Here is a 12982-nt window from a genome sequence, read left to right on the forward strand (position 1 = left end):
AAGGATAGATACTGTTTCCTTGCAGTTTATCAACATTGCATACATGTTTACAGAAAATACCTTACATGTTGTGGATGTCTAAACAGATGGGGTCTCTTAAGTGCATTTATTGCAGATGAGCAAGGTAGAAACAGCTGGTAGAAAGGGTTAAATAAAAAGAAGGCAGGCAAAGCCACCCAGAGGTAGCGAGAAACCTTCCTTTTTTTCAGCCCGCAGATGTGGTAAAGTAACTTTTCCAGACCACAGCGGCCAGCATCTCGGCACAGGGAAGGTTGTGAATACACACCTCTCTCTCTGCATCATCGGAAATAACATGCCTGGGAGTAATGAGGACAGTCGTGCTGCCACGACCATCCTCATTACCCCCAGGATTTTCATTTTTACCCCATTTGGAGTAAATTGCCCCTGTTCCCAGACCACTGCTATACAGTAATGAAACATATGCAAATAATTAATTCTGTTTCTTCTGTGGCATTGCTAAAGATAGTGCAGCATTTCATTATCTAGATTTTAAATCCACATTGATATTACAATTGGTGGAAAAGGGGGTGAAATCTCCTGAAGCATCTTTTCACTACTAGGAGATGAAACTTTAGCTTTGGGTGTCCAGAGCATCACCTTTGATCATCCAGTCTCTATGAAAATTGTAAATTGTCAAGATCGTGAGGTTACTGCAGATCCTGGAAAATGTCTTAAGTGAACCTGAACAGATATTTTTGCTGGAAACACAGAAGATAATTCTTCCCAGTCTCTTGTGAATTTAGGATCTTAATTATTTTTTATTTTGATGTGCGATAGTTGTCGTGATAACAGGACATTTTCCATTTATTCTTTTTTATTTTTGTTTTTCCCTTTTGTTATGTCTATGAAATTTCTGGATGAGCATTATTTCCTCATTATAACACAACCTCCCTCTTTCTGAATCAGTACTTTCTTATTATAGCATGTTCTTCCTCCCTCCTTTCTCCTCCATGGATTTACCTAGGCATAAAAATCAGAACTTGGTCAAAATCATTCCATTTGCTTCATTGACAAGCAGAGACTGGAGTGTTTTTTTTCTCATGTTCTTACTCAACAATGTTGCCAATTTATTGATCCGCCTTGAATGCCCTGAAGGGGCATAGTTTCACTGATAAAGGTAGTCCCTCCATTGATATAGATCACAACTATTTCACCCCGCTATTGTGTCACTGATTTTCTGCAGCTAGGTTGTCATCCAGAAGTCCAGCCTTTTGATGATGACCCTCTTACTAGTTTGCTGTTAATGCTTTGATCATGCTTATTAAAGCTTTGGAGCCTCACACCAAATTGTAAGCTAGAATTTCATGGATTCTTAATTTGCTTCAAATAAGCTATGTGCTAGTGTACATCCCTGTTGGCTCCCACTGGTTGCTTCCCTCTAATGCAGGACTGGGCAACATATAACCTGTTGCTGCACTTCATGTTACCCACATTGCTGTCCTATTCACATTCTGGTGGTAATACGGTGGCTGGAAATGCATTTTCCTTTGAAAAACAAATACAGACAGAGTGTCGGCCTTATTTCAAATTAGAACTGAACTGCCAGAAGGAGAATTTCAGTTTTTTTAAAAGGTGCATGTGTCTTCCTGCATGCCTTGTTTTCCAAGGCAAATGTGGGCCACCAAGATTCAGCAGCACAATGCCAAATTTTGTAAAATTGGAAGTGTGTGCCCCCCCAGTAGATTAAGGAAGAGCCCACATGGGCCCCTGGCCCCAAGAAATTGCTTTGTTCTGCAGTGGCGCATGTAGCTCAGCAAATATGGATTGATGTGTTGTCTGAACTGGGGTTCTTGGGTTGTTGCTCCCAAACAAATCATGTTTTGTGAACTCAGGGAAGCCCTGGTTTATCATTGTGGTTTGTAGATGTTTCAGCAGATCAAGATATCTCGTTTGAACTACACTCTAAAATACAGTTCATGATTTCCAAATGTGCATAGAGGACTGAACGGTTTATGTTTCATTAATGGAATGCATCACTAGCACAGAAATTTAAAACATTCTGGCCACCATTTGTTTCCGTGTTTGGTCCATGATGTGTGACTCTAGTGAATGCACTAAAAATCCCTGAGCAAGCAGAGATAATTTCTCATGCATGGCCCTTCTGATGAAAATGAAAAAGTTGCAGTCTAAAAGAAAAATAGTACTATGGGGAAATTAAAAATCCCTGCTCACTTACAATCCAGTGGTAAAATTTATTTCCAGCCCATTAAGCAGCAACTAATATGAGGGGAGTGTATTCTTATACAGGCTGGTAGTGAACACAAGTAGGAATTCTATACTCTCTTAGAGGTCCACTCCCTTGTGCTAAATGTAGGTGCTGAGTGCAGTGGAGTCAGGCTGCCCCTAAAGATATGTAGAAGTGCCGGGTATACGCATTCTAGCCATTGCTTTCTGGGCATCTTCCCCACACCTAAGTGGCCACGCAGCAGGGACCCAAGTGAGGACCTGGGCTTCTCATACAAAATTGAACATGTGGTGCACGGAGGGAGGGAATAGAAAATTGGAAAGATGAGGAAGAAAGTAGGCAGGGAAAAGGTATGAATTTAGTCGTGCTATACATATTTATCCATAATTTAATTAAGAAATGAAGAGCAAAGCATTATATCGAAAGTTTCATAAAAGAGGTGGATTTGGAGGAGAGATTTATGCTTTATGTATTTGTGTTGTTGGTTTAGATCTTAACTATTTTAATTTTAATCATGGCTGCAATGATTTTGATGGACAATGTTTTGGTTACTGATATGGTTGCTTTATATTTGTGATTCCCAAGCTGGGGTACACGTACCCTAAGGCATACGAACCAGGACATTTAGGGGTACAAGAAAAAAATGAATAATGGTGGAAAAAATACAGTATTTCCCTGAAAATAAGACAGGGTCTTATATTAATGTTTGCTCCAAAAACATTAGGGCTTATTTTCAGGGGATGTTTTATTTTACAGTCATCTCATCTTTTTCTGGTTGCTGTACAATGCTGCACAATGGTGGAGGGCAGGATTTCACTTAACTGGGGCTTATTTTCAAGTTAGGTCTTATTTTCAGGGAAACAGGGTAGTGCAATATAAGATACAAGTCAAACCTTTTGGAATTAATTGAATGTTATGACAAGTGGTGGGGTGGATTTATTTAACCTCAAGAAAAGCCCCATTCCCTCACTTTGTTATTTTGGTGAATTATGGGGAGTTCTTACCTAAACAATGTATTGCAAACATGCCAATATTGTGTGGATGCTTGGTGGTGCATCCCCTAGCAGGCTCAACTTTAATTGAGTGAGTTCTTCCAGGTCTTCCATGATATATTTGCTTGAATTCATTGTATCTTTTGAATTGTAATGTAAATATGTATGCATTGTCAGTTCATCTTCTTATTCTATTGCTTTTAAATCCCATTATTCAGCCGTTTATTTACAATTAGAACACATTAATTTGAAATAACAGCATCCATATTGATTACACACATTTGGCTAATGTGAAGGGTACAGTTTATGAAATGGCTGCCAAGGGGTACACAAGTGAAAAAGATTGGGAACCACTCCTTCATATACATGATGCTTCACACAATGGATATCTATAGGTCAAGAAGGTGGTTGACAAATTAATACATTTTACACATTAAAATATACATCATATGTGATGGGACCTTATGCATTTTTTCCTAAAACAATGCATAAAGTTATCACTGAAAACTTTTCTGCTTTTCTATTGCCTCTGTATTTTCCACCATGTTACAGTTAAGGGCATAACACTAAAATATACTGTTCTGTTGCTTTTAACTCGTGGAAGGAAAAGGTATTGCTTTAGTTAAAACTGCTGTGAGGAATTATCTTATGTAAAGAATATATGATCTGATGGAGTCACTGAACCAGTACAAAAATGCATAATGCGCTAAGTTGTTCCCCATTTGTATAGACAGGGGGGTCATTTATATTTGCCACAAAAGAAAAAAAAGGGGTGCCAATAAAAAACAAAGGGATTTTGTATATGCTAACTAAAATGTATAGATGTAAATTTGGAAACAATTACAGTGGGGCCTCGCTTAACGGGCGCCCCGTTTAATGACAAAATCGCATACCGATGAACTTTTTGCGATGTTTTAAATGGGGAAAAATCGCTTTGCGATGATCGGTACCCTGTTTAGCTTACCTATCATCGCAAAGCAATGATTTGTTAACAGCTGATCGGCGGTTCCAAAATGGCCACCGGGTTAAAAAATGGCCGCCCGCTGTTTTCTGGGACGGATTCCTCGCTTACCGGGCAGCGAAAATGGCCGCCGTATGGAGGATTTTTGCTTAAAGGTGAGTCTGAAGCCCATAGGAATGCATTGAAGGGGTTTCACTGTATTCCTATGGGCTTTTTAATATTGCATAGCGACAAAATCGCTTTGCAGCGATTTTTGCTGCACCGATTATCATCGCTATGCGAGGCACCACTGTACTATAATGTAAATGTTTGACTTTCTGTGTTTAGTCTGGCTTTACTGTATACACTACCTGCCACAAGTTGACAGGAAATCCTTAAAACCATGAGTCTATGCTTCACAGCAGAAATGTGGTCAGATTTTACAAATCAATCATGCTGAGCACAATACTTCATTACTGCCGTAATATTTAAAAACATGCCATCCCCTAATGTGAAATTAAAGTTACTGTTTGCTAAACAGGAGAAACAATGGATTGGAGAAATGTTAATCTTTGAGTTTCCACTGGAGTCTTGGTTGATTTTGTTAAAAGGTGTTATGTATTCTAGTTTTATCTATGTTCAAATGTGCGCTCTTTTTTCTGTTTATTTTCCCAGGCTGGCAAAAAGGAAAGGAGCAATGCCTTGAATACTGCAATAGATAACATGTGCAAGAAGACAAGAGATCTCCGCAGGCAGGTAATCTCCCCTGGGGTCAAAATGTGTTCAGCAGAGATTTATGGAAGAAATAATAAAAACAAAGGAAGGGTTAAATAAAGAATGATCTTTGCTTAAGGGAGACTTGATACCTCAATAAATGCAAGTTAAGGATGGTGGGTTTGGAACAGTAGTATCCCCAAACATCAAAGAAGACATACAGCCTGCATTGAGCAAGGGGTTGGACTAGATGGGCATATAGATCCCTTCCAACTCAATTATTCTATGATTCTATATAACCTACCATGAAGAGTCAAGTGCTTCACTGCTTGAAGGTTGTGTTTCTCTTTGGTCTCTTGAATTGGAGCCCATGTAAGAATATGAAGTAGGTCTCTAAATGAGATACAGCAGTGCAGTTTGAGTATGTGTTAAAGATGTACCGTATTTTTCTGTGTATAAGACTATGTCTAAAATCTTTAGACTAAAAATTAAGAGTCATCTTATACATGGAAATAAGCTGAGGAGAGAACAATAATAAGTGGAGGGGAAAGCAGGGATCAAAGCAATCCTACAGCACTTTGATCCCTTTCCCCCTACACTTACTAAGCCCCACTTAGATTTTTTAATTTTGGATTAGAAAAGTGGGGGGCCATCTTATACATAGAGGCGTCTTATACATGGGAAAATACGGTATGTAGTATTTCTCAAACTAAGGTGGGTTTGGTGATTGTATAATTGGGAAACTGCCTGAGAGTCCCAAATAAAGCCTACATGAGTTCAGGGAATTATAACAGGATAATAACAGAATTTAAATATATAATTTGGTAGTGTGTAACAAAAATACAAAAACCAGAACTACAATATAACACTTGGATGACATTGATAAGAGACTTTGTGGGTGATGTGGATGTCCATGTACCCAGTATTGCTACATTTTAATCTAAACATATGCACCATTCACTTTGTGAAATGGGCTTTTTGCAATTACGTTTAATCATAAATATTAACTAGACTAGTTTTGTTTTTAGTTTTGAACAAAGAGTTGAAAAAGGAATCATTAAAGTGCATATTTATTATAGCCCCTTGTTTTCCTGCACTATCGTATGTGTTTTGAGAGCAGTAGCAACATTAATGAATGAAGGATAACAAAACTTTGCTGTCTATTACTTTAAAATGCTTTATTCATGATTTAGCTCATTCTAGAGCTCTTTATAGATTAGTTTTTCTGCAACAGACTGGGAATACACTTGACTGGTTCTGCCTCTGATGTAACACTATCCTTTGTGGTAATCGTGTTGCGCTCCTTCTCATGGGCAAACCCCTGAGTATGAAAGGTGTCTTCAGTTTCAAAATGCTGCAGCTAGAATTTTGACTGAGGCCAGCAATTTAAATTATATGATTGCATTGTTGTATCAGTTTTATAGGATCCTGCTCAATCAGGGAGCTGCAGTTCAAAACACTGACTTCACTCATTAGATCTCTATATAATTTAGTACTTAAAAGGTCACTTCCTCTCATGCAGTGCTACCCATTTATTTGGTTCATCAGGCAAGGCTTTGCCTCATGTACTCAACCTCATCAGATGCTTAGGTGGTGGGTTTGTGGGAAAGAATCCTCTCTGTAATGTCACACAGGCTCACCCACGAGACTCATTCTCCTCTGCTTGACGCATTTAGAAGCCAGCTTAAAGTTTTGTATTTTGCCAGTCATACAGGCGTGCTTGATTTCTAGGGTCCTTGCTGCTAATATTAATTTATGTCTTCTTGCTGGAATGTTACGAAGTGTGTTTTGTTGCTCAAAAAATGTTAATATAGAATATTTATGCCTGGCTTTTCTATCATATCTTTCAGATGCCCAAGGCTGCTTACAATCAACATGGTTAAAAAACTGCACACAGTAAATTAAAACATAGTAAAACTGCCGCAGGCAGAAATAATGTAGGATAGAGACCATACCCTGCAGCTGAGCAAGCTCATAAGCCTGTCAGAATAGAATAATCTTATTTATGCCCCATCTTTCCCTCACATAATCACTTTCAGTAGTCTTGAAATATGCTGATATATTCGGAACAAGGTTCTATGTTTAGATAGAGCCATTCTTTCTTATACTGTATTACAATTAAAGATATTGTATTTCTCAGTTCTGATTTTGCCACTTGCAACTACGTATAATCTGTTCTTAAATTCTTTTACTTGTCTTCCGTCAGTAATGAGAATGGAATATAATATTATTAAATGTAGCAGAAAGCTTTAAAAATTTCAGCAAGGAATCTGTGAATCCCAAAGGAGATGAGGAATCAGTGTAGTATCTAATATTGTGCACATAGTTGTTTCTAGCATTAAGAGGAAAAATGTATCCATATTTATTGTGGCACAGTTTGAGCTACGATAAATACTCAGAACAATCTTTAAGTTTCTATAAGCTGTTTTTTGTGTAAACTGATAGGTTTTATCAGCCAGCTTGGTCATGACTTCCATGCAAATCAACATTTGGCGTTTATGGTTCTACAGACTTGGAAGGATGCAACTGCATTTCTGCAACTGTGGCCAAGCTGCAGGGAGGAGGCAGAGTTGCTTTTGTTTTTTTTACTAACCATGATTTGTTGTTGTTGTTTTTCTTCCTTTTGGTCTTAGACTGTTCCTCCTCTCCTTACTATGCCAATTATTTTTCTTTGTAACGAGGTTAAACTCCTAAACTTCCATGTGTAACACCTGCCTTCTTATTATAGGTGACTTTTCAGTTCACTCTATAGACTGTATTCCTTATGGAAGTGTTGAGAGTAAGCCATGATTATCTTCTTTTGTTTTGTTTTAAGAATGTTTTGTGAACAGCTCACTGGTGCTCCAAGTATCCTAAATATGGTATAATTTCACTCTCGGATCAGTCCTTTCAACACAGGTGCATGCCTTTTTAAAATTTAGATTGAAATCCTGTTGCTCAGCCTAGTGAGTTGCAACTAAAGTGGGTCCATTGGATCAGTGAAGGGGGTAGCTCACCCACCCCCACTGATTCAATGGGCTTATTCCACCTGCAACTTACTGTGCGAGCCACAGGATCTGAACTATAAGTACTGACTTTTCTTCTCCAAATTATGAGAGAGAGAGATTTCCAAACTCAGGTGGAACAAAGAGTTCCCCTTTCCTTTACCAAGTTCATTCAGTCTGTCCTCCAATTGCTATGTGGAAATGGACTTCATAACTTACAACTGATAGAACAAATTGGACATTTTAGGAAGTAGGGGGTCTGATCTGTTCTTTAACAAAAACAGTACAGTATTTATTGTCAATAGAACATTGCTTCTGAAGACACTGGAAGTTGGCTCTGTCTAGAAGTCTCCAGAGACAGACTGATGATTAACCCTACATCGCTCCTGAGCAAGTAGTTTTTATTGCCAAAGTTTAAGCATGTATGGAGCTGTTTTATACTTCTACAGTTTTTACCACAGATTCCAGATATTTTGGACTAAAAATTCCATTATTCCAACCATACTGACCATTGGTCAGATATGATGGATGTTACAATTCCAAGTCTGGAAGAACGTTGATTGTATGTTTACATTATAATTTGATGAGACATCAAAAAGTGAATCCTCCCTGCTATGCTTCGTGCTGTCCCTTACTGGCAGCTTGTGATCTAAAGCAGTGGTTCCCAACCTTGGGCCTCCAGATGTTCTTGGACTACAACTCCCAGAAGCCTACACCACCACCTCTTCTGGCCAGGATTTCTGGGAGTTGAAGTCCAAGAACATCTGGAGGCCCAAGGTTGAGGACCACTGATCTAAAGCACGTGTGGCTTCCCATCCTACAGTGATAGGATGAAGCACCCTCCCTTTCTTGGACCAGGGTTGCCAGTGGTGATCATAGATATGGAGAATTGGAGGATACTATGCACTTAAGTCTTTTAAGATCTAGTCATTAATTATGCTGAAGATACGGCTTCTCATTTATATCTTTCTAGGCTGCACAAAATAACATTTGGACGAATTTCATTTCCAATGTTATAATTTGAAATAATATATTATTGTTGGCACTTTCCTTTTTCAGCTTCGTAAAGCGATCATCGATCATATCTCAGACTCCTTCTTGGACACAACTGTTCCACTTCTAGTACTCACTGAAGCTGCTAAAAATGGAAAAGAACAGGAGATAAAGGAATATGCTGCCATATTCCAAGAACACACGTATAGGCTTATTGAGGTGAGTTCAATAGAAATGCATTGGAATTGAATATGAAATATTGTGAGTTCCTCACTCACTTTTTCTCCTCATGCTTTTCCTTGTCAAGTGCCTAAAGGGATTGAAGGCTGCATAACTAGCTAAGTTCCAAGAAACAGTAGTTTTGTTCTTCTGAAGGGGCTTACTGCATTTATTTATTTATTTTTAATTTATGGCCTGGTTCCATGTTTGTTCATCTAGAAATGTTATCATTATGCTTTTTTTTCATTATTGGAATCAGGTTGTGGTGACGTCCTGAATATCACTAGACTTTACAATTGTGAATTGTGTGGCATCAGCTGATAGAACAGATTCGTGCAAACAAGTTTTAGTGTGTGTGTGTGCGTGTGAGGGCAATCTACTTACTTTTATTTAAAATCCCTATACTCATGACCTGGACCCAGCTGGAAAAAAGGGCAAAGAAAGAGGGAAAGAAACAGGAAGGGAATAGAAGCCAGAATTCTATTGGAGATTTATGCATGCTTAAGTGAAATTGTGTAAGTTGCAGCATCTATCTATCTATCTATCTATCTATCTATCTATCTATCTATCTATCTATCTATCTATCTATCTATCTATCTATCTATCTATCTATCTATCTATCTATCTATCTATCTATCTATCTGATTGATTGATTGATTGATTGATTGATTGATTGATTGATTGATTGATTGATTGATTGATTGATTGATTGATTGATATACTGCCCATCTAGAATGGATCTACTCTAGACAGTTTATGTATAATATAAAAAATAAATTAAGAAAAAATCCAGATTAATCCAACCACATTTCTAGTTGGAGGGTGGGCACATGGCCAGGCATGCAGCTAGACCTTGTTAATTAGCAACAAATTCAATTACTCATAAACAAATCACCACTAAGATTATGGCCAGTGATTCAGAGGGGTGGAGCAAATTACCCATGGTACTCCGGGAGTTGTTTCTCAATTTCTCAGCTGCTTATTGGTTATTTTTTTTCCAGAGGAAAGGCCAATCTGCATAGAATTATTACAATTCCTGAGCAAATTATTACCTTTCCTGCACACGATTCCCAGGAAAGGAGGGTCAGCTGAGCAGGACTTGACTGCTTTTTGAAGTTGAACAAGAAGAATGGAAAGAGAAGGAAAAAAAAAGAAATGGAATTAAATTAAAAATTTTTAAAAGCCAGGAAACATTAGATTGGGATCTTGTTTTTGTGAGGAGATTAAAAATCTCATTGGTGCATAGGGAAGTCTCTGTAAGAAGCCTCAATATGGTAAGACTTGGAGAATTACCAAGAATGGCTCCCCCACCCTTGTATTCTTTATATCTGTAGTTTATGGTATGTTTTGCAGTATGAGAAAGGCACTGATGAGGTATAAATCTGCTTTTTCTCAACTTCATAATGTGAATATAAAAACCTTTTCGGCAAAGACCCCAATTTATTTATTTATTTATTTGATTTATATCCCTCCCATCTGGTAGGTCGGTACCACTCTGAGCGGCTAACACAAAAGTATAAAATTATAATAACATAAGTACAAAAAAAATCAATAACAGAACATAGTAATCATAAATAATAAATAGGAAAGAAGAAAGGAATAATTCAAATTAGCTTAGAGGCTGGCAGGAGGGAAGGCCTTGACATAAAGCCATGTTTTTAATTGAGTTTTGAATGTACCCAGCGAAGGGGCCGCGCGAATCTCAGGAGGGAGATTGTTCCAAAGGCGAGGAGCCACCGCCGAGAAGGCCCGGTTTCTTGTCTTCTCCCTCCGGGCCTCCCTCGGCGTCAGGCTCCTCAGCCTCACCTCCTGGCTCGCGTGGGTGGTTCGGGTAGAACTTGGTGGGTGAAGGCGTTCCGCCAAGTATCGAGGTCCCAAACCGTTTAGGGCCTTATAAGCAAGCACTAAAACTTTGAAGTCGATACGGAAACAAATGGGCAGCCAGTGCAGTCTAGCCAGGATGGGGGAGATGTGATGATATTTTCTCCCACCAGTGAGGAGTCTGGCTGCTGCATTCTGCACCATCTGAAGTTTCCGTATCAGCCTCAAAGGTAGCCCCACGTAGAGCGTGTTACAGTGATCTAATCTTGAGATTACGAGTGCGTGTACTAAGGTAGTGAGGGCCCCCGTGTCGAGATAGGGCCGCAGCCGGGCAATCCGCCAGAGATGGAAATAGGCGGAGCGGACGACCGACGTCACCTGTGTTTCCATGGTGAGCGTCGGGTCCAAATGAATGCCCAGGCTGCGGACCCCGCTAGCCGGGGCCAAGGTCGCCCCCCCAAAAGAGAGAGGGCCAACCAGGCCACCAACTACGGGGGGCCCCACCCTCAGGACTTCCGTCTTGTCCGGGTTCAGCCGCAGACCGTTTTCCTGCATCCATTCCAGTATAGTCTCCAAGCAGCGCTGAAGGGTCGGGACGGCATCACCTGCAGTTGGTAAAAAGGAGATGTAGAGCTGAGTGTCATCAGCATACTGATGACACATCGCTCCACACCCCCTGATGATCCCCGCTAGCGGCCTCATATAGATGTTAAATAGCATTGGGGAGATAATCGATCCCTGCGGAACCCCACAATTGGAACTCCACGGGGCCGAGACATTCTCCCCAAGCTGAACTCTCTGGGGGCGGTCCTCCAAGAAGGAACGGAGCCAGGCTAACGCCAGGCCACCGATTCCCAGCTCGGAGAGCCTCCCCAGGAGGGTACCGTGGTCGACGGTATCAAAGGCCGCCGAAATATCAAGGAGGACCAACAGAGACGTTTTGCCCCTGTCAGCCTCCCTCAGCAGGTCATCATACAGGGCGACCAATGCCGTCTCTGTCCCGTGGCGCGGCCTGAAGCCCGACTGGAATGGATCCAGTGCATCTGATTCATCCAATTTGGTTTCTGTTCTGTATTTCCTTCTGTTTTGTGTTAACATTAGCAGAGGGCAGAAAGATAGGCAAATATGAGACTAATAACAAGAACGATTCATCAATGGAATAGAGACAGTGTTAGTACTAGTCCTCCTCTATTTGGAACCGATTAGACCCCATCTTGAGTACTGTGTCCAGTTTTGGATCCTGCACTTTAAGAAGGATGTTGACAAACTGGAGCAGGTTTAGAAGAGGACAAGGATGATGAGGGAACCTGAAAGCACACGCAGTGGAGGAAAGACTGAAAGAGCTGCACATGTTTAGCCTTGAGAAAAGAGGACTGGAGGGAGGTGTGATAGCATTCTTTAAATATTGAAAGGTAGTCACAGTGGAGGGGCAGAATTTGTTCTTGATGTTTCCAGAGTACAGAACACATAATAATTTGGCCAAGTTACAGGAAGCCAGATTTTGGTTGAATATCAAGTAAAACTTCTTAACTGTTAGAACAGTATGACAATGGAAACAGTTACCTCAGGAGCTGGTGAGTGCTTCAATACTGGAGATATTCAAGAGAAAATTGGACAATCCTCTGTCAGATCTACAGTGGTGCCCCGCATAGCGAGGTTAATCCGTTCCGGATTAACCTTCGCTATGGGAAAACATCGTAAAACGGATCCAAAAAACCCATTGGAACTCATTAAACAAAGTTTAATGCATTCCAAATGGGCCCAAAACTCACCGTTCTCCGATGTTTTCCCTTGTTCCGGCAGCCATCTTGGGTGTACCGGCGGCCATTTTGAGCATCCCGGTGGCCATTTTGGGTGTACCGGCGCCCATTTTTTGTGTTCCGGTGGCCATCTTGGGTGTACCGGCGGCCATTTTTTGTGTTCTGGTGGCCATCTTGGTTGTACCGGCGGCCATTTTGAGAGTCCCGGCGGCCATCTTGGGTGTACCGGCACCCATTTTTTTGTGTTCCGGCGGCCATTTTTGAACCGCTGAACAGCTGTTCCCCCATCGTAATGCGAGCATGCCCTCGCATTAGCGATGGGGAAATCCGCATTGCAAGGCAGATTCATCGTT

The 12982-nt window shown here is 40.4% G+C and overlaps 1 protein-coding gene across 5 annotated transcripts in view; it reads left to right on the forward strand.

Moving 5' to 3' along the window:
* The window catches only part of CTNNA3 (catenin alpha 3), a 1002073-nt gene that overhangs the window by 513021 nt on the left and 476070 nt on the right, over window positions 1-12982 (forward strand). For all 5 annotated transcript variants that reach the window (XM_072995177.2, XM_072995180.2, XM_072995179.2 and 2 more), the window contains 2 exons: window positions 4814-4894; window positions 8896-9048. In XM_072995177.2, the coding sequence (XP_072851278.2) occupies window positions 4814-4894; window positions 8896-9048 (234 nt within the window). The remainder of the gene's footprint in view (window positions 1-4813; window positions 4895-8895; window positions 9049-12982) is intronic.

The sequence above is a fragment of the Pogona vitticeps genome, chromosome 3 (genome assembly GCF_051106095.1).
Source record: "Pogona vitticeps strain Pit_001003342236 chromosome 3, PviZW2.1, whole genome shotgun sequence".
Classification (NCBI taxonomy): Eukaryota; Metazoa; Chordata; class Lepidosauria; order Squamata; family Agamidae; genus Pogona; species Pogona vitticeps.